The sequence below is a fragment of the Rutilus rutilus genome (genome assembly GCF_951802725.1).
Source record: "Rutilus rutilus genome assembly, chromosome: 7".
NCBI classification, from domain to species: Eukaryota; Metazoa; Chordata; class Actinopteri; order Cypriniformes; family Leuciscidae; genus Rutilus; species Rutilus rutilus.
In genome coordinates, this window is record NC_140221.1 from 31,871,726 (window position 1) to 31,890,761 (window position 19,036).

The following is a 19,036-nucleotide window of genomic DNA, read 5'->3' on the forward strand; positions in this document are numbered from 1 at the left end:
GTGACCAAAAGTATTGGAACATGTGACTGGCAGGTGTGTTTTGTTGCCCTGGTGTGTCCTATTACATTGATTATTCAAACAATAAATAGCACTGAATGTCTGCGCTCAGTTTCAGATTTTGGTTTTGCCTGTGCAGACTGCATTTATAATTATACGTGTAACCAACATGAAAACCAGAGAGCTGTCTATGGGTGAAAAACAAGCAATTGTGAAACTGAGAGAAGATGGAAAATCAATCAGAGCCATCGCACAAACATTGGCCATAGCCAGTACAACCATTTGGAATGTCCTGAGGAAGAAAGAAACCACTGGTGTACTAAGTAACAGACCTCGAATAGTTGACGACAGAAACATTGTGAGAGCTGTAAAGAAAGACCCTAAAACAACTGTTAGTGACATCAGCAACAACCTTCAGAGGGCAGGAGTGAAGGTATCACAATCGACTTCATGAACAACAGTACAGAGGCTACACCAGAAGATGCAAACCTCTCATTAGCAAGAAGAATAAGAAGGCCAGGCTGGAATTTGCCAAACAGTACAGAGACAAGCCTCAAACATTCTGGGGGAAAGTTTTATGGACTGATGAGACAAAGATTAACCTTTACCAAAGTGATGGAAAGGCTAAAGTTTGGAGGAAAAAAAGGATCTGCTCATGACCCTAAACACACAAGCTCATCTGTGAAACACGGAGGAGGTAATGTCATGGCTTGGGCTTGCATGGCTTCTTCTGGGACGGGCTCATTAATCTTCATTGATGATGTAACACATGATGGCAGTAGCAAAATGAACTCAGAAGTGTACAGAAACATTTTGTCTGCCAATTTACAGAAAGATGCAACCAAACTGATTGGGAGATCCTTCATCATGCAGCAAGACAATGACCCAAAACACAGTGCCAAAACAACAAAGGAGTTCATCAGGGGCAAGAAGTGGAAGGTTTTAGACTGGCCAAGTCAATCTCCAGACTTAAACCCTATAGAGCATGCATTTTACCTGCTTAAAAAGAGACTGAAGGTAGTAGTCCCCCAAAACAAACAACAACTGAAAGAGGCTGTGGTGAAAGCCTGGAAAAGCATTACAAAAGATGAATGCAAAAGTTTGGTTATGTCAATGGGTCACAGGCTTGATGCAGTTATTGCAAGCAAAGGAAAGTTAATCTGTTCCAATACTTTTGGTCACATGAGCAATGGGTGGGTTCAAACAAAAAGTTATATCTTCTAAGTTGTGTATCAGATCCAGATGTAAATACCTGGAAATAAAAGCTGAAATGTTGATCTCTTGTCTCATATTCATCTTTTGATGTCAAACCCATATATTTTCAGTCTACAGGAAAAAGAAAGGAATTGGCCTCACTGTTCCAATACTTTTGGAGGGGACTATATATATATATATATATATATATATATATGATCTGCATCCTAAGCACACGTGGTAACTATTATATTATGACTATTAAATAATTAAATAATTGCTATTATATGACTATTAAATGACTCTTGAAAGGTGAAAACCATTTTTGTCTGCTGATATTTTGATCATCTTATAAAAAAGGACTCTTGCACAACCAAGAGATACAAAAACACTTGCACTTATAGCACATGCTATGAATGTCACCGAAATGTCTACCTCCGTACAGCAGCTTTCCCAGAAGTAGCTCGGAAACGGTCCCCATTTTTTTCATTTAATTGCATAATGCAATTATCGGCCCCAATAATTATGAGTCTTTCCTTGCGGTGGATTTGGACCTTATTGTATTGCAAGAACACATAAATCTCCCACTGGGCTCAACAGTGTTCTGTGTGGTGCGCAACTGTTGATGTACTGCTCTAATGGAAAGTGGTGGTTGAGATCAGGAGATGAAAGATTGACTGCTTATTTTTTGGAGAGGCTTTTCATTTTGCTTTCTCTATAATTGTTTGGGTTTTAGTGAAAGTGTTCTTCTTCATTTGTACCTCTCATCATCAGTGGACCAGAGGTTCCACTCCACAATGAACCCCTCTAAACCCCAGTCTCCTCTTCAATAAGAAATAACTAAAAAACTCTCTTTCTTATAGCTGTTAGAAGCCGAACTAAACAAGCCCGGAGATGAAAGGACTCTAGACACACTTACCATGAATGAAGTGCTTGATTAAAGTTTAAAGAGCTGTGAGAATCAGAGGTAAAGGTTTTGTTGTGTCTTCATCAAAATATTTATTGCGCAAGTAAGAAAAAAAAAAAGATTACAATTTGAAAATATCTGTTCTATATTTGAATGTATTTTAAAATGTATATTATTCATGTGATGGCAAAACAGCATTTTCAACATCATTTCTCCAGTCTTCAGTGTCACATGATCCTTCAGAAATCATTCTAATATGCTGATTTGGAGCTTAAGTAACATTTATTTTTATTATCAGTGTTGAAAACAATTGTGTTGCTTTTTTTGTAGAAATCATGGCACACATTTTCATGGTTCTATGATGAATTCAAAAGAACAGCATTTATTTGAATTAGAATATATTTATTATATGTGTATTTATATATGTATTTATTTATTATTATTGATACATTTATTCAATTAAAGTATTTCTTTTTTTTATCGTACTGACCCCATTTCTGAAAGAAAATGTGTATGTAATATAGTACAAAACAGTCTGCCTCAATGTAGACTGTGGCGAGCAGGACGAGGCCGGTGGCGTGATTACTGATGAGTGACACCTGCGCGACGCACCGGTCTCGGATCTCTCACGGAGGAGTGGAAGCATAAAAGGAGGCGCGACGACAGTGAAGAACGAGAGAGGCCAGGCCTGGATTTGTGTGAGGAGCTGCTGTCTTCATTTTGTATTGGTTTACTTATTTATTCAAGTTTGTTTGAATGTTCGCCGGTTCCCGCCTCCTTCTTCCCATAACAACGAACGTTGTTACATAGACATTTTCCACAAAATTTTGGATCCTCCTGCAAAAATTTTTTTTTTCTTCTGGCAAAACTATGGCCTTTGAACTCATTCCATAACTGCTTTCTTCTGAACCGCATTTCACTTCAAGCAGCCACCCTCACCCCAAAAGCCTTTTCTCTGTCAGTTTAACTCAGAGCCACGTAGAGTAGCCACGTAGAACTTCATTTGCGCTGGAGGTAAAACTGACTGATGGCTCGGCATCTGTCCCATCTGCATAGCTCAACACTGGGCCTAATTAATGTCCGTTCCCCTTGGAGATGAGCTGGGCTCACCTGGATCTGTGGCGGACGTTCGTCAGACACATTTATCTGTACCTCACTGCTGATGGTGCCCAGTGCATCTGTAGCTGACAGATGGATGTGTGAGGCCCGCACAATGTGTTTTTATATTTGAGGAGGAGCTCTAAAGGGACTCTAAAGCCTGTATAATAGCTTTGTTTTTAGTCTTTTATGGTTGTTTCATTTAGATCCACCAGGAGAAAACTGCCAGAGGCAACCGATGATGGAAAAAAAGCTTAAAAAATTGCCTAGTGAGAAGCCTCACAAGAACTTATATCAGTCATGCCTATAGTCCTGCACAGTTATTGCTCCTTAATGTGTTAAAGTGTTCATAAAGTATAATGAGGCAAGATTAAGTTTGCTTTCTCTGCATGGACACATTTGCTTTAAATAACACATATACTGGCCCCAAAATGTCAGGGGCTGTACAATACATTTTATCTTACCACTAAGAGTTCTCCTAAACAGCAGTAAAAGTTCTTAGGTAAGAGTTTCCACTTAAAACCTATTCACAAAGCTGCTGAGACCAACTTTTACTAAGGAACAGAGAGAAATCTTGAAAATCAAGTGTAGCGTTAGTTCTGGCAGGTCACCTTAGTCAAGCTTGCATCAGCAGACTCTCAGCTGATCCACGTCTACCTATAGGAATACGACGTCTATCGCAGCATCCATATGTAAGCTCCTTCACTATTTCAACAGCAATCGGGTTACTCAGGAGCTAATTACCCTCCTCCATCCCCAGCTCCTCCTCTCATCAGTCAGGATTTGTCATTCTGATTCCCCTTTGAATCAGAATATTGAATTAATGATATCTGCAATACATTCATGTTGGTTCTATTCTGTTTGCCCTAAGGGGGTTATTGCTGCTCTCCCTGCTCTTATCCATGCTAGGCTGCATGGATGCACAGGGAGTTCTTGCCCTGAACAGAACCATACCGCCAATCCAAACTATATGCTAATTGTCAGTCGTATTTGATGATAGTGGTCCTGACGGAAATCAAGCTTTTAATGTTGTTTATATGTCTATTTGGTGTTTTTAATATGCTCTAAGATAAACCATGTGCAAATTCAAAAGTCAACACGACAGCACCATTGCTGATTATTTTCTCCTTAAAACTGCAGCGAACCAAAGACAGTCTCAAAAACGCCGTTTTTGGCATCAATTACAAACCAATTCAAGCCTGATTCAGACCCTGACAATGTTAACAAACAAGAGGATCGTGCATTACAGATTTCATGCACAGACTTTGCAAGCATGGATTTCACAGGATGTTTCAGAATGGTATGTTTTTTTTTGTATTTTCTTATAGATATGATGTTATCCACCATTTAATCATATTTGTCGGAGAATGTCTCGGATTACTTGACGTAACCTTGGTTCCCTGAGAGGAGGGAAAGTGATAGTTCACGGTTTGGGGAAAACTAATTTTCTTCTAAATCCTGAAGCCTGATTGAATCATGCTATTGCATTGCACTAGCCAATGTCGCTTGAACGTTGGCACAGTGGGCCGGCTCAACCGCTATGTAAGCAGTGACTGTGCCTAGCACCATGAAATCTCAGAATCTTTCGACTAAACAACTACAGTCACCGACTTTCAGGTTTTTACATGGCGATCTACACAGTGTCTCATTTCCTCCTCTCAGGGCACCAAGGTTACGTCAAGTAACCCGAGACGTTCCCTTTCGAGTCGGTTTCTCGACACTGTGGGATAGCTCATGTTTTGGGGGACGTATAAAATCCCCGCTGTGTAAAAACAGCATCATCCCTCAAGTCTACGTGAGTTGATACGGGAAGAAACACACATGTCTCAGCAGGTGAATGTCAATGATACGTGAGCGGACCTGGTATTTTTGTGCAGTTTTTTTTTTTTAAATGTGCTTATAGTTCATTTTTTAAATAAATGCCACTTTTATTATTTGATTGTTGATTCAGTCTCTAAAAAAGTTGAAAAGTACCCAGAACAGAGCTTAAGCTGCACTTAAGCTGCTTAAGTGTCTAGGTTCATTCTGGTAATGCATATGAACATGTAATGCATGTCTCATTGTGTTATTTTAATGTTTTGCCCTGTCAGCTGTTTAACCATACAGCATATGCTTTTGCACATTTGTGTGCTACATGTTTGATGTTAGTGATTGTCCCCAAAGGATTAATAAAGTATATACAGTAGTTATGTAGGCAGTAGAGGGCTATTAGAGGAGAGTGGGATGGAGGGACAGCAGAGTGGTAGAGAAAGTGGTGTAATGGTGCAGAGGGTGGAGGAGTAGAATAGAGGGATGCAGGGTGCAGTGGAGCGTTGGAGATTGTGATAAAGGGAAAGAAAGGTTGGTAGAAGAATGCCAGTGGTTTCCCTTCTGGGAATAAATGAATGATCCTTGAGTTCCTGGAGCCCCCCCATTCTCTCTCTCTCTCTCTCTCTCTCTCTCTCTCTCACACACACACACACACACACACACACACACACTCTGTTTCTACTCCAGTGAGTTATGGTGTGTTCTAGCTGCTGACTCCACTGCATGAAGAACGTTTGCACCGAGAGGAAGAAACAGACACACATCGATAACTAATTTCTCTTTATTATTTCTCCTTTGCTGAGGAGAACAAAAGGAGGAAATTAAGTGGTTTGGACCAGTTATGGAAGACAGGATGGGCAAACAAAAATCATGTTAGTCAATAATTAGAAATATTATTATTTTTACAGTAAAAGGAACAAGACTCTCCAAGGTAATTTTTTTCTTCTTACGGAGTGTACCTAAAATGTCAGAAGAAGACAACCTACTCCCCAGTTTAAATACTGGTTTGCATTCCAGAAACTGGAAATATCCTGGATTTTTCTGCTCTCTCTCTCTCTCTCTCTCTTTTTTACATACGCCTCATGAAAAAAGTAAAAGTCTTAGTTTAGTAGAGTATGCAGCACAGACTTCAAATGCAAGGGAATATGCTGTAAATCAACAGACTCCAGAAAAACAAAATTTTCACTAAATGGTTACAAAATTACTGTTTAGTGCTTGTTTTATCCCTGAAATGGGATAGAAAGACAGCAGAGTTGTGGAAAAAGTGGTGTAATGTTGCAGAGGGTGGAGGTGTATATATTCTAGCCTACATACACCCAATGTATTCCAGCCTCTCCTGTACAGTATATCAGTGCAGAAGTTTGTCACGCTATAAGAAATAGGTCACCTATGAAAATGTTATCATTATTTACATGATTTATTTTTCTAGAGTTATGCCAGCACAGTAAAACAATAGTGTATAGTCATTGATTGTTGTCCCACTGTGCTGAACTGCTCAGAGAGTTTTTCATGAATGATGTTCATTACATTGATTTGCAGAACATCACTAATATTCTGCTATGGCCAAGTAGGTTTAATGAGAGCATATTGAGTTCTTTTATCTGTGGCTTGTAACTGAATAATTTCCAACCAGTGCGTCTTCTCTTTATCTCCATTGTCCACTGCCTCACTTCCTCTGTCAGTCGGTTACTGAGGGAATTTGGCAAAGAGATAGAGGATATTCATAAATGACTGTCTACCTGCCACATTTTACAACAACAATTGCTATGGCGATACAGATTCAATTATTTCATGTACAAATCATGCTGAAAGGATGGCTTGTTTATCACTTATAAGGCTTAATTGAAATTTCTATGTGTGATTTTGCTGTCAGCTCTTTCAAACATGGTTCCTGTGGTGCGTGGGCTCTGCACTGGTGTGCCAGGCATTGTTGCATTCATTTCATTTTGTCTCATCTGGAGTGTTAGATCTCTGAAGTCTCTCTCTTTTTCCATCTTTGTAGGTAGGGGATCAGATTCTGGAGGTCAATGGACGTAGTTTCCGGAGCATTTGTCATGATGAGGCCGTGCAGATTTTGAAGAATTCCAGCCACATGCTGATGACCATAAAGGACGTGGGACGGCTGCCTCATGCACGCACTGTGGTGGATGAGACCAAATGGATCCCTAGTGCACAGATTGCTGAGAGCTCGGCCAATAGCAACACCCAGAGGTGAAGCTTCATTATATTTTTTCCAATAGGGAAATAATTGTTTTTCTCTTCCATAGCTCATCTTTGGAGCTTAAGAGACTTAATTTAGGTTTCATTTTTGATTCATTTAAAGCTGAAGTACGTCATTTAATATGCCACCAAAATGGAATTGTATCATCAAATGGAATTGCTAACTCAAACCATTGGCCAGTGTTGCTGTGTCAGGCTGTTTGAGCTGAAAAAAAGTGCAGTGCTTTGATAGAGCCACAGAGCCACTCGCTTACTTATAGTATAAACTTTGCCTCAGATGTGTCTCCCAAGATTCCTCAAGAGAGATAAAAACAGACATAAATGAGACAATTGTTGACCTACAGTGAGAGTATACAGCTATAAAATTGGATGCCATAGATGGCATAGACCAGACACTGTAATGCAGTTTTGGAGGAATTTTCCTGCATCCGTCTCTGAAGTCTAAAATAAAGTCTCTGTAAGAGTGTACAGAGATTGTTGAAAGCTCTTCTGAAACTCTAGAAGAAACGCATTAGAGATTACTAGAGTTTTCTCGGGATTGTACCCATTTCCTCCCATGACTTGTCTAACTAGGATGGAGACTATTAAATACAATTATTTGAGCTAACACCACTTAATGATCTTTTATCTAATGTAATTTAGACAATTATGTGGAAATTATTTAATTTGTTTCCATTACTGTAATAGCTCCACTTTATGCAATATTAAGCTTTCCTCTGCAATTCGGCTGTGGTCTCGCTCCTTTACTAAATTATACTCAGGTCAGTGAGTCCAGTCATACAGATTGTTGGATTGAAAGAGGGAATCTAAATATAGCAGTGAGATGATTTTAAAGCTAGATATAGACGCTATTGTTAGATGACGTGCCCTAGGCAGTGATGGTTGAAGTTTATGTATGCTAGTGGGATGACAGTAGCACTATGACTCACAGCAAGGGATCTCGTCTCTCTTGCTCTCTCAATGGCCCAAATGGAAATGGGCTGATTGGGATCTCTGGAGGGTGTGCTCATTTCTAAAGTGCTCCCCTGGAAATCTGGCAAGGTGCCTTTTAGTTCCACGCTTCATTAGTCTTGTCTTCTAAAATCTGAGTAAAACTGCATTTTGATCACTGGTGTCCGGATTTTCCTTCGTATCTGCTCATGATAAGGGCACTGCATGATATGAAACTCAAATATTACAATGTATAGCCCGTCGGTCATCACAAAATAAACCCATTCATGGTGATCAGTACCTTAATGTGAAGTATCCCACTTGTTATACGATACTTGCCAAATAAATGTAAATTCTTTAACATTAAATACTGATTTGAAATGATTTTATTATCTTACTGGTCATAAAGCTAATAAAAATAGTTCATTATAATAGAAAACCAACCTGCTTAGCAACAAGATGACAATGTAGCAAGCAATATTACAATATTAATTATTAATCTGCAATCCAAGTTACTTTTTTCCTGCTCACTAATCTTGTTGATTCACAATATGGTTCCAATTAAGAAAAGAGAAATCATGGAGTGATACGAGAGATATGAAATGGTGGTGCAATGGACAACAGTTACATTTTGACTACTTAATTACTCATTGAGATTTCCTAATTAGAATCAAGTATTGCAGAAAGCTTTGAAATAATAAAATATGTCTGTTTATGCACTTTCAAATGTATTCATTCCATACTCAAAATCTCTCTCTTCTCACAGTGTTCTATCTGTTGATGTCGGAGCAGGAAGTTCAGGAAAGGTGAGGTACAAAATGCACTAACAATTTTGAATTCTAACTGTTTAGATTTCATTTGAAGGTCCAGGGTTAATTTTCTCTTTAATATGTCTAACCGCATGCCATTTTATGGTTTTATTTCCAAGTAATGAGTCTAAGAAATAGGAATACAAAAATCTAATATTAAGGTCAGTGTGATATTGAAAATATGAATGTATTGGCTTGACATCATATTCTTTTGCAGTCTATCCAGAGATCAGAGCAATCAATTTAATAAACACTGCTATCTCAGAGCAAACACACTATAGCAAAAAAAGTGTGTGTACTTTGTGTCTATGCTAACAGTGTGTCCCATCACAACACATGGTTTATTGTCTTTTTGAGATTTTATCTGATGGTTGTTAATGGATTGTCTTTGCACAGCTGGAAGGCTGCGATCTCTGTCTAACGCATACACATCACTCCATTACTGGGTGCAAAGGACAGCTCTGAGCTGGGAGACATCAGACTGCTCTCATTGTGTGAAGCACCTGTCTTATCAGCTGAAGACAGGGAGGAACACTTGCATCCTGCTAGGCAAAGCTCTCTTAGGGTTTGAGTGGCCTTCCCTGAGCTGTGGAGCACACATGATGTTTATCCACATGGTATATTTTACATATAGGGTGACTAAAAAATGGTTAGAGGACCCCGTGGAAGAGAAGGTGACAGCATCTGCCATTTTTTGAATGATTGTCACTTATTTAATTCAACCTTCCATCCCAAAAATGAGCTTTTGAAGTGAATGTCTTCCTTTACTGGAAATGATTATGGAGTTTGATGGCAGGAGCTTGTGTGTCCTTATCTTCTCTTGTAACACTTTTCAATTCTATTTCCCATTCCGCACATTCCAAGTCCTGTCAGTAGACTTTGGCACAAGTGCAGGAATTCTGAGACCCATTTATGTGCAAGGTGACCTACAGGATTGAGAAGGATCTTCACTGAAGTAGTATTATAAATATATAGAGGATTGAGCCATTATTGGTAGCAGAGAAATAGAAGCGTCAGTCAAGAGACCTCGAAATATAGCCCCACTCACACAGTTTAACAGTGATAAACAATGATTTTTTCACAGTCATATTAATCTTATAGTTGTATATTACTTTATGCTGTGGAGGAAGGTGATTTCTCAAACTTTGTTGTCTTTTTTGGGGATCCCATGGTCATGGAAAGCCTGAAATATCAGGGAAATCTTAAACTAGCATTACTAGGCGACAGGCTTTCTTAATAAATGTAAAGTTATTAATAAATTAATACAATAAGTAAATTAAATCAATTAATAAAATGTTGGAAGAAATCAAGGAAAATGTATAGAGAATTGTTTAATCTGTGCTCAGATATAAATTATTTAATTGGCTAGAATTTGTGGTTTGTGCAGTGATTTTTTTTAATAATCCTCATGAAAATACCTTGGTTATGGGGACCCTGTTCATTGGCTTTAAAGGGATAGCCCCCCCCCCCCCAAAAAAAAACATTTGTCATCATTTACTTACACTGTAAGTAACATGTCAAACCATGTCTCCATTGTATTGTAATTTTCTGCTCAACTGACTCAACCTTGTTTCTGCAGTGACTTTCAGCATGTTTCCTACAAAACGTCTCACATATTTACATTTTACGCGGCGTGATAAGGTGACATAAACCACGCAAAATCCGATTAGAACGGTCAGACTGAAGCGGATTTCTAGAAATGCTGATAGGATTTAAAAGGATTTCAAACCACGTATAAATGTAGCTCAAAACTGATTTGTAAAAAGCGCGTTTCATGTGATTTTTTTGCCACAACTGTTTTTCACAGTTTCACAGTATGATTGGATTCCAATCGAATATGCACAAAAAGTCTGACAGTCGGAACGAGGCTTGAGCCACAACTCTGAATCGTATACACACTTATAACTATGTTTTTAAACACATGGTGTTTTGCACATACATGTAGATTAAAAGCTTTTTTCAAATGAAGCCATTGATTTATTCAGAGCAGCCACTATGTTTCCTCTCACAGTAATTAGCTAGATCATCATTGTGGATTGAAGAGGAGTCATTCATTGTAACTCAGACAATTACAGTCAGAACTGCTTTAGGCTTACACAATTACATTTGAATGAGGACAGGAAAATAGATGCATCGATCAATGCTGAAACATAAATTAAGTGATAATTTATTTGCTAATTTGTTGTTAAAGTCCCTGTAAAGGCAATTCTACAAAAAAATTCTAAACGCATTATAAGTGCTAGAAATGTATTGCTAAAACATGTTACAAAGACTGAGAACTGTGAAGTACTAAATTGTGGAGTTAGACCGTTTAACAGTTTTTCACCCTTGCTGTGAGCCGGATTTTTTGGGCGGGGCTAAAACGGGGGCTCGATGACGCACTGCGACCCCCTGAGCTTGATTGGGCCCCTACTTGATGACGCACGGAGTCACTAAGCCTATCGCTCAATCGCGAGTTACTATCAGACAGCCTACAGTTTGCTAGCTACTATGCCCACGGCTCTGGCTATGCCTTCGTCATGTAAATGCGTATTCCCTGGATGCAATCACTTAGAAAACAGATCGGTGTCCTTATTTAAATTTCCGAAAAATGATCATAATAGAAGAGGTGGATTTATCTTGTGAAGAGCTAACGTTACCTTGATGGAGAGCTGATGATCACCACCACACCCGCCTCTGTAGAGATCAGGATAGTTTACTTTCGTTGGAGACAACTGGAATTCACTGATAATCCGCTGTTACTGGTGAATGGGGCCGAACCGACTATCTCCCGCTGTCCGCTTCGGCCTTCATCCTCCCGTCGCGCCGACATGCACGAGCTGTGCGCGAGTCATATTTCCCGCGAGTGGGCGTGGTTTCAGCGCAGCCAGCGGACACGCCCCCAGCGTTTGAGAGCTGAGACTACTGCTCATTTTTTCGAGATTTTGATAGCTTATTTTATTTACTTGGCGGCTTTTTTAATCATTGAAATTGGGCTGGGTGGCTAATAACACATTTTTCGGTGGTATGACAAACTCAGAACACATACTTAATTTTGACTTTACAGGGACTTTAATCCTTGTGCTAAAAAGGCAACATAGTCATCCTTCGTTGTATTCAAAGTGTGGAGTTAGGGAAGTGACATTACATCCTTTCCAAGAGCATAAAAACGTAACTTAAAGGACAAAAGAGGAAAGATTGGTTCTGAGACAATCAGATCTTTTCTATGTTTTCTGGATTCAAATTGTATTTTGACTCAGTAACCTTAAGCAGTTTGTTTAGCTTGTTTGGTCGCACGTAAATAACCCCTCTCAGTCCCAAACAAACTGCTTTAGGCTGGGCTGCCCGTTGCCCTCCCCTCCTGTCTCCTGTGACTCAGGCCTGAAATGCTTTTATTTTGTTGGAATGAACTCGAGTCTTCCATCATTCAGAGGGCAAGCGAGAGGGCCGTGTCCTTCTTGAAGGCTTCACGGAACAGATACAATACAAGCTGTCCATCATGTGTAGCCTGAAGAATCAGAGCTTCAACAAGCCTGAGCAAACCACTTCAAATATGACTTAAGTAGGTCACTCATAATACACCTGGTTGAACACTATTGTGTACCCGGCCCCCAGTCCCCCCTCCTTGTCTGCGTTAGTAGGTTTACTGTTGACTACTTTTTTATGATGTACATTATTATGGAAAAAAAAGACTTGTTTTGATTTATTGGAGTTGCCTTTTTTTATGTATTAGCAAATCTATAGCCTACACAGAGCACAATGTGTAGTGTTAAATTTCAGAGAATTTACTTTTAAATTTAAATTAGTTTATATGAGCCTGAATGACTTTATTGTCTTTAGTGGATTACAAAAGGTTCATTTTTAAAGAATAATCCTTGCCACTTTATTCCATATTCAAAGTGTTGGAGAGGAGCATGTTAATCTAATCCTGCAAATTACAACACAAGAAAAAGTATTCAAAAACAAAACGATAGATGGATAGATAGATATTTTTATAGATTGTTTGATTGTCTAACATAATTCATCACATTATCATGACAGAAAGTATGTGCATCATCTTCCTGTTCTTGACGCAACTTCCTTAGTCCCGCATCCAGCTCTGAGTCATAACTCATTTTAATCAACAGTCATCCATAGTCATCGCTATCGCAATGTACAATTCTTGTAAATCTCTATTCATACTCAAAGAATAGCTAGATATTTCTCAGTTCAGCAATAGTCCTTGGTGGAACTGAGACTGGTGATGTGTGTTTGTTGTGGGAGATGAGTCGGTCATAGGGTGCTTATGTACAGGTATGTGCACTGAAACTACAGAGTTAATTTGGCCGAGGCAATCTTATTCTGAGTTATTGATTAAGGCTGGCAAAGTGGAACACCAAGGGACAGTTTTAGTGATCAGGACTGTGGATCAGCAATATCCAGGAATGAGGGCAGTAATGAGGGATGGATGGGACTCCTGGCATCATCAGTCTAGGCTCTCTGAGATGAAGTGCAAAGCAGCTTGCCAAATATAACCTTCATATAAGATGAGATTTTGTTGTTGTTGGTTAATATGAATGTTTAAAATGTGGGTTTTGAAAATTTATTTCTACAAGCTATAAGGTTTTTATTGCAAATTATATAATTTCCCTTGAGTGCAGTTCAAACTTTGGATTTCTGGACACTCGGCCTCATAATATATAAGATGTGCATAAATCCCCCTAAATGGGATTGTTTGATGATTTACCAAATCTTTGTTGTGCGATTACTTATAGCATCCACCCATGACAAACTGGTGTTTAAGAAACATTTATGGTTATTAGTTGAAATGGTTGTGCAGTTTTTATTTATTTTTTGGCTCCATAGCTATTGAAATATCTATTGAAATATTTCTGTATACATATGCACAAGCATGTTTTTCCCACTTCTCTTCTTCAAAAACATTTGCTTGCAAGCTTTTCAGTTTACATACTTGCCATGTTTTAACATATTTTCATGCCATTTTTTCTTTATAAATTTAGATTTGTTTTTTCACTTAAATGTATGATTAAAACCATTGAATTTGGTTTCAAATGTGATCGCACATACATTTTTTAAATTGAGGGCTCAGGTGTCAGCTGCTTTAATACACTGTTAGCATAAGCACTCTACATTGCAACTAATAACCAGCTTTTCTCTGTTATCTATACAGCAATCACATTGGTTAGTCACTTTATAATGTAAAGTTTGACATGTTTCTGATGGCAGCAGGATGAAAATTAGCACTTTATAGAACACTGAAAAAAGGCAAAAGACGTGATCATTCAGTAATTAAGCTGTCTGTGTTATAGCCATACATATTTCATACTGAGTATTTTGAGTCTGATCATGAATTGGTCTGAAGAAGTTTGTACCACTGATCATGTGTGAGTAGAGAAAGAGAATAGAAAATCCTTGAGGAAGGGAAAGACATTCCTATTTTTTTTCAAATGAAAGCACTCAAGGACAGATGCAACTAAATACAAAAAAAATATTGATTTCACAAGCAAAAGCACAGTGCTTGTCAGAGCAAACCTGTCTCTTCTCTGTCTGTCTCACTCTCATTCTCTTTCCCTGATTTTTCTCTTTCTTTCCCTTTTTATTTGTTGGCACTTTAATACCACATACACTACCGTTCCAAAGGTTAAGGGTGTTTTTGAAAGAAGTTTCTTATGCTCACCAAGGCTACATGTATTTGATCAGAAATATAGTATAGTAAAAACAGTAAAACTTTGAAATATTATTACAATATAAAATAACTTTTCTATTTAAAATATTAAAAAATGTAATTTCATTTAAGGGGATTCTCTGATTTATAGAAAATTAGCATTTATATGAAATATTATTGTTTTATAAGTATTAATTTCTTCTTTAAAAAAAAAAATCGAACTTTTGAACGATAGTGTGTATTCATATATTATATTTGCATATTCTCTTACACATAAGTATTGTTTTTTTCCTGCTGTCTGAGTCTATATCAGTCCTATTCCTTTTTTTATGTTACGACCCACCAGTTGAGAGCCACTCCGCTGCGTTGTTGAACGGATGTGTCCCTATTTTCTCTCACACTGACCTATATTGAAGGTTTGTGTATCGAATGTCTTTAAAAATGTTTCTTTTCTGAAGATTCTTTTTTCTCACAGTACGTCATTAGCTAGATACCTAGGGGCATAGATATACTATGCATGGTTTTTCAAGTAAAAAAAAAAAAAATTATAGCACCTGCAGGTATAGAGGCAGGGAGAGTGAGAGAGATGAAGCTGGCTGACAGATACTGGAGTTATTGTGATGTAGGTCTGATTAAGGAGAACGTCTAAAAGTAGAAATCAGAGGAGAGGCATGTTTTCAAAGAAAAGGTGCATGACTAGTTCAATAAGATAGAGAGAGAGCGACAGAGAGAGAGCAAGTTTGTTACCCCAGGGGATGTAGCATTACATATTAGACATGGCTGACTGGTGAGGTCTCGGAGATGCAGTCCTGCAGCTGCTATTCTCTCTTTCCCATGAGTGCCTGCTGCCCACACATTGACCTGGCCTGACCTGAACATGCACATTACATCAGTTCATATCAACTACATGGAGTGACTAATGATTGCACAACTATTTAATATCACTGTAGCACTACATGCCACTATTTGCTTGTTTTCAGTTGTGAAAATAAATTAATAACCTTGGCTGTATTCAAAACAGAAGCCAGCTGCCTTCCCAGACGTCAAAGGCAGTGTTTTAATATAAGATACCTCCTAAGGGTTTCAGACAGGCTTCTGAGGCTCCATAAAATCATGCAAATTATATAAAAAAAAAATCATGAGCTTATTTAGTGACTGCAATGCTAATTTGTCAATAGAAATCGGTTAACTTGAAAAAAAGGATATTTGTAAATATACACTTTTTCATGCATGCTTGAATGCATCATCTTTAATGTCAAATTCTTACATTTAATCAATAAATTCAATTAGAAAAATAAGACACTATAGGAAGTGGCATTTAGATGAATTTACACAGACTGTTTAATCGGCTTAAACATGTTAGACATGCCATAAATAACACTATTTTGAATATTGAAATATGAAATAAAAAAATATATATATATAAAACTAAAACTGCCAGTAGGTGGTGGCAAGTCCGTGTTTTAATGAATGAGCCATTGAATCATTCATTAAAACAATTTGTGGGTCATTAGACAGGGTCGTTATAGTTACCTAAAACTTACAGAGTAGGCAATTTCGTAGCAGCCAGCAATAGCAAGCTAGCTTTAAAAGCTTGAGATCCCACCCTTCCTTTATATTGAACATGAACGTGCACAGTGCCTGCAAATCGTCACGTCTCAAAGCAGATAACATAACAATAATACTGAACATAAAAAACGTACAGAGCTCTAGTTGTACCACCTGACTGCTGCAGATTAATTTCGCCGTTTATAGTGTTGCTGACATAGAAACGCATACATCTGAGTCTGAGTAGGTGAACAACTCTGGGTAGAACGTCACGGGCTACCATCTCGTAATTACGGTTACGACATGCCGTGAACGCAGCATGAGCTCGTTGTTTTAGTTCAGGAGGAACTGTATTAACTGTGCTGATGATGTGTGATATGCACTGAGGTATGGAAATACATATGTTGACAACATGTACATGTTTTAATATTTAGACCACTTCTATTATTGATTGCTATCAGGATCTGAAGAGAGTTTCAACCAGTATAACAAAAAGTGTTTCTAAAACAAATTGCTTACCATACCTTTAAACAAAAAAAAAATAATGCACATTTTTCTTACTTGAAATAAAATAAACATTAACTGAATTAAAATAACATATAAAGTCCTTAATCTTAGTTTATTTCACCGAGCAACATTTCTCATTGTCAATTCGTTTAACTTGATGTACTAAAACTATAATAGCATATAAATAATACTAAAATAACATGGCTTATTTAGAAATGAAACAAGTCTTTATAAATGGATTGTTGAATCAATCGCTCAAATGATTTCTTCATAAACACAGATTCACTTAATAATGAAATACCACTGTGTGTTTCTCTGAGATGCAGTGAAGGATGCAGTTTAAAGCATATGATAAAAAATTCAAACAAATGAAGGCATCTTTGTAGATGCAAACATTTGACTTGACAACAAGAGGTTTCACACTCCTGTACAACATTACAGTTCATGTAGACACACCCTCTTCTGTTTTATCTTCTCTCATTTGCAGTCAGTCTGTTGTAAAGGTGTTATGCCAGCGGTCGGAGTGGTACGCGCAGGAGCGTGGAACTCGCTGGAGGAACAGGCGTACATGCTTCTAACAGAGACAGAGAGACAGACCATGGGCTACTACATTCAAGAGTACCAGCGAGCACACATCGGGGTAGAGCCTCTGGCCATGGCCTTGTTTGAACTGTTCAACACACATGCCAAGGTTAGGCTGACAGCAAAGAATTACTAACAAACCATAGCGCCATTGTCTATGCCAGCTTAAAAAAAACTCTTAGTTTGATAGCTAGCACTGTATTCAAATGAAAAATGCATCATATTTTGGATGATTTCAGGTTTTTCATTTAATGATCTCTTGGCTGTTCCTGCTTCCCAGCTGTCCTTGCTGGCTGAGGTGCGGACTCTGATCGCTGCGCAGGACCTGGAGCGATTCGACGGGCAGGTGTTACACCGTGAGATGGAGGCGTGGAGAGCTCGGCACGCCGGCCCGGGCCTTCTGCACCCTGATTCTATCTCCGTCACCCATCCAGAGGGCCACGTTCCTTCTGTTTGCCAGCTGACACCTGCAGTCCCCGGCTACAACAAGGCATGTGGATGTGGTTTTGTGCAGTGCTGGGCATATTAGCATGCACTGGTGGACGACTGGTTGGAGTTTAACCTAACTAAGTTATTTACGAGGAATTTTAAGAACATTCTTCTCAGGAATATGAATACATCTTAAAGATATCAGTAAGATATTACATGTTTTTGAAAGAGCCAAAGTACAATACAAAATACATCAAAATAAGTGATGCTTAAAAACTATAGTAATATAATATAATATAACATTTATGTATTTGCGTTCAATCCTCATGCTCATAATGCCTATTTGAAGGAAGAGCTAACTTTATTCAGACTGTTTTCTACTGTGCCTGCATTTAATGGTCTGATCTGTTGTGTCTTGGTAATTTCATGATTTGATTCCAACCATTATTATGAATTGTAAATCTCACTCTACGCAAGCTGGCAATTGAGCTGAACTGATGAGAAAGGCTTAGAAATGAAGAGCTGCCTCTCAAGTGGAGCGTGAATGTCTTAAACAAACATATTTTTGATTGTATTTCGTTCTGGAGTGATTGTTGCTGTGTACAACCAAGTCATTTCAGTGATTGTTTATGCTTTTTGCTTTGCTTTTTTAGAGTGATTGCAGGTTGGATGGGAGTTTGATGCCACTTGAGAGTCTAAATTCTCTTCCTGATGTTGCTCTGGTGAGTTGATTATATTTTTTGTGTCTGCATGCTGTTAGATTGGATTAAACAAATTTTGTGGAGTAAAACAAGCCAACGTTATAATGGTTTCTGTATTTTATATTTGTGTGTAACAAGGAAGATTTAGGGCTAGGAAAACAAAACAATTATCCCTGCAATACAAAGACTGTCACATCATATAAAACAAACAAAATTGCAAAAAAAAAAATGTTTTAATGTTTCTAACTCATATGGCTGTATTTTTTTTTTTATCTCAAAGATCAATATATCAGTCTCATAGTTTGTAATTTAGTAGAGGTTGTGTATATATACTGTACAGTATGCCTCTACTTGACCTCTTTGTAAATTAAGAATATACAGCATATGCAGAATATGTGGCACATATCGACCCATTAAAGCTAATCCAAAAAATAAAATTGAAAAAGGCACAAAACTCAAAGAAATAATACTAAAACCAACATACACTACTGTTCAAAAGTTAGGGTTTGGTAAGATTTTGAAAGGTTGTGAAAGTAGACAAAATACAGTAAACAAATAATACAATTAAAATACTCTACATTTCAGCATCATTACTCCAGTCTTCAGTGTCACATGATCATTCAGAAATCATTCTAATATGCTGATTTGGTGCTAAAGAAAC

At 38.0% G+C, this 19,036-nt stretch overlaps 1 protein-coding gene across 1 annotated transcript in view; it reads left to right on the plus strand.

The window, feature by feature from the left end:
• whrnb (whirlin b) overlaps positions 1–19,036 on the plus strand; it is a 54,659-nt gene that overhangs the window by 24,030 nt on the left and 11,593 nt on the right. The window contains exons 4-8 of the mRNA XM_084414374.1: positions 7,008–7,216; positions 8,922–8,961; positions 17,151–17,354; positions 17,526–17,735; positions 18,328–18,396. Coding sequence (XP_084270500.1) covers positions 7,008–7,216; positions 8,922–8,961; positions 17,151–17,354; positions 17,526–17,735; positions 18,328–18,396 — 732 coding nt within the window. The remainder of the gene's footprint in view (positions 1–7,007; positions 7,217–8,921; positions 8,962–17,150; positions 17,355–17,525; positions 17,736–18,327; positions 18,397–19,036) is intronic.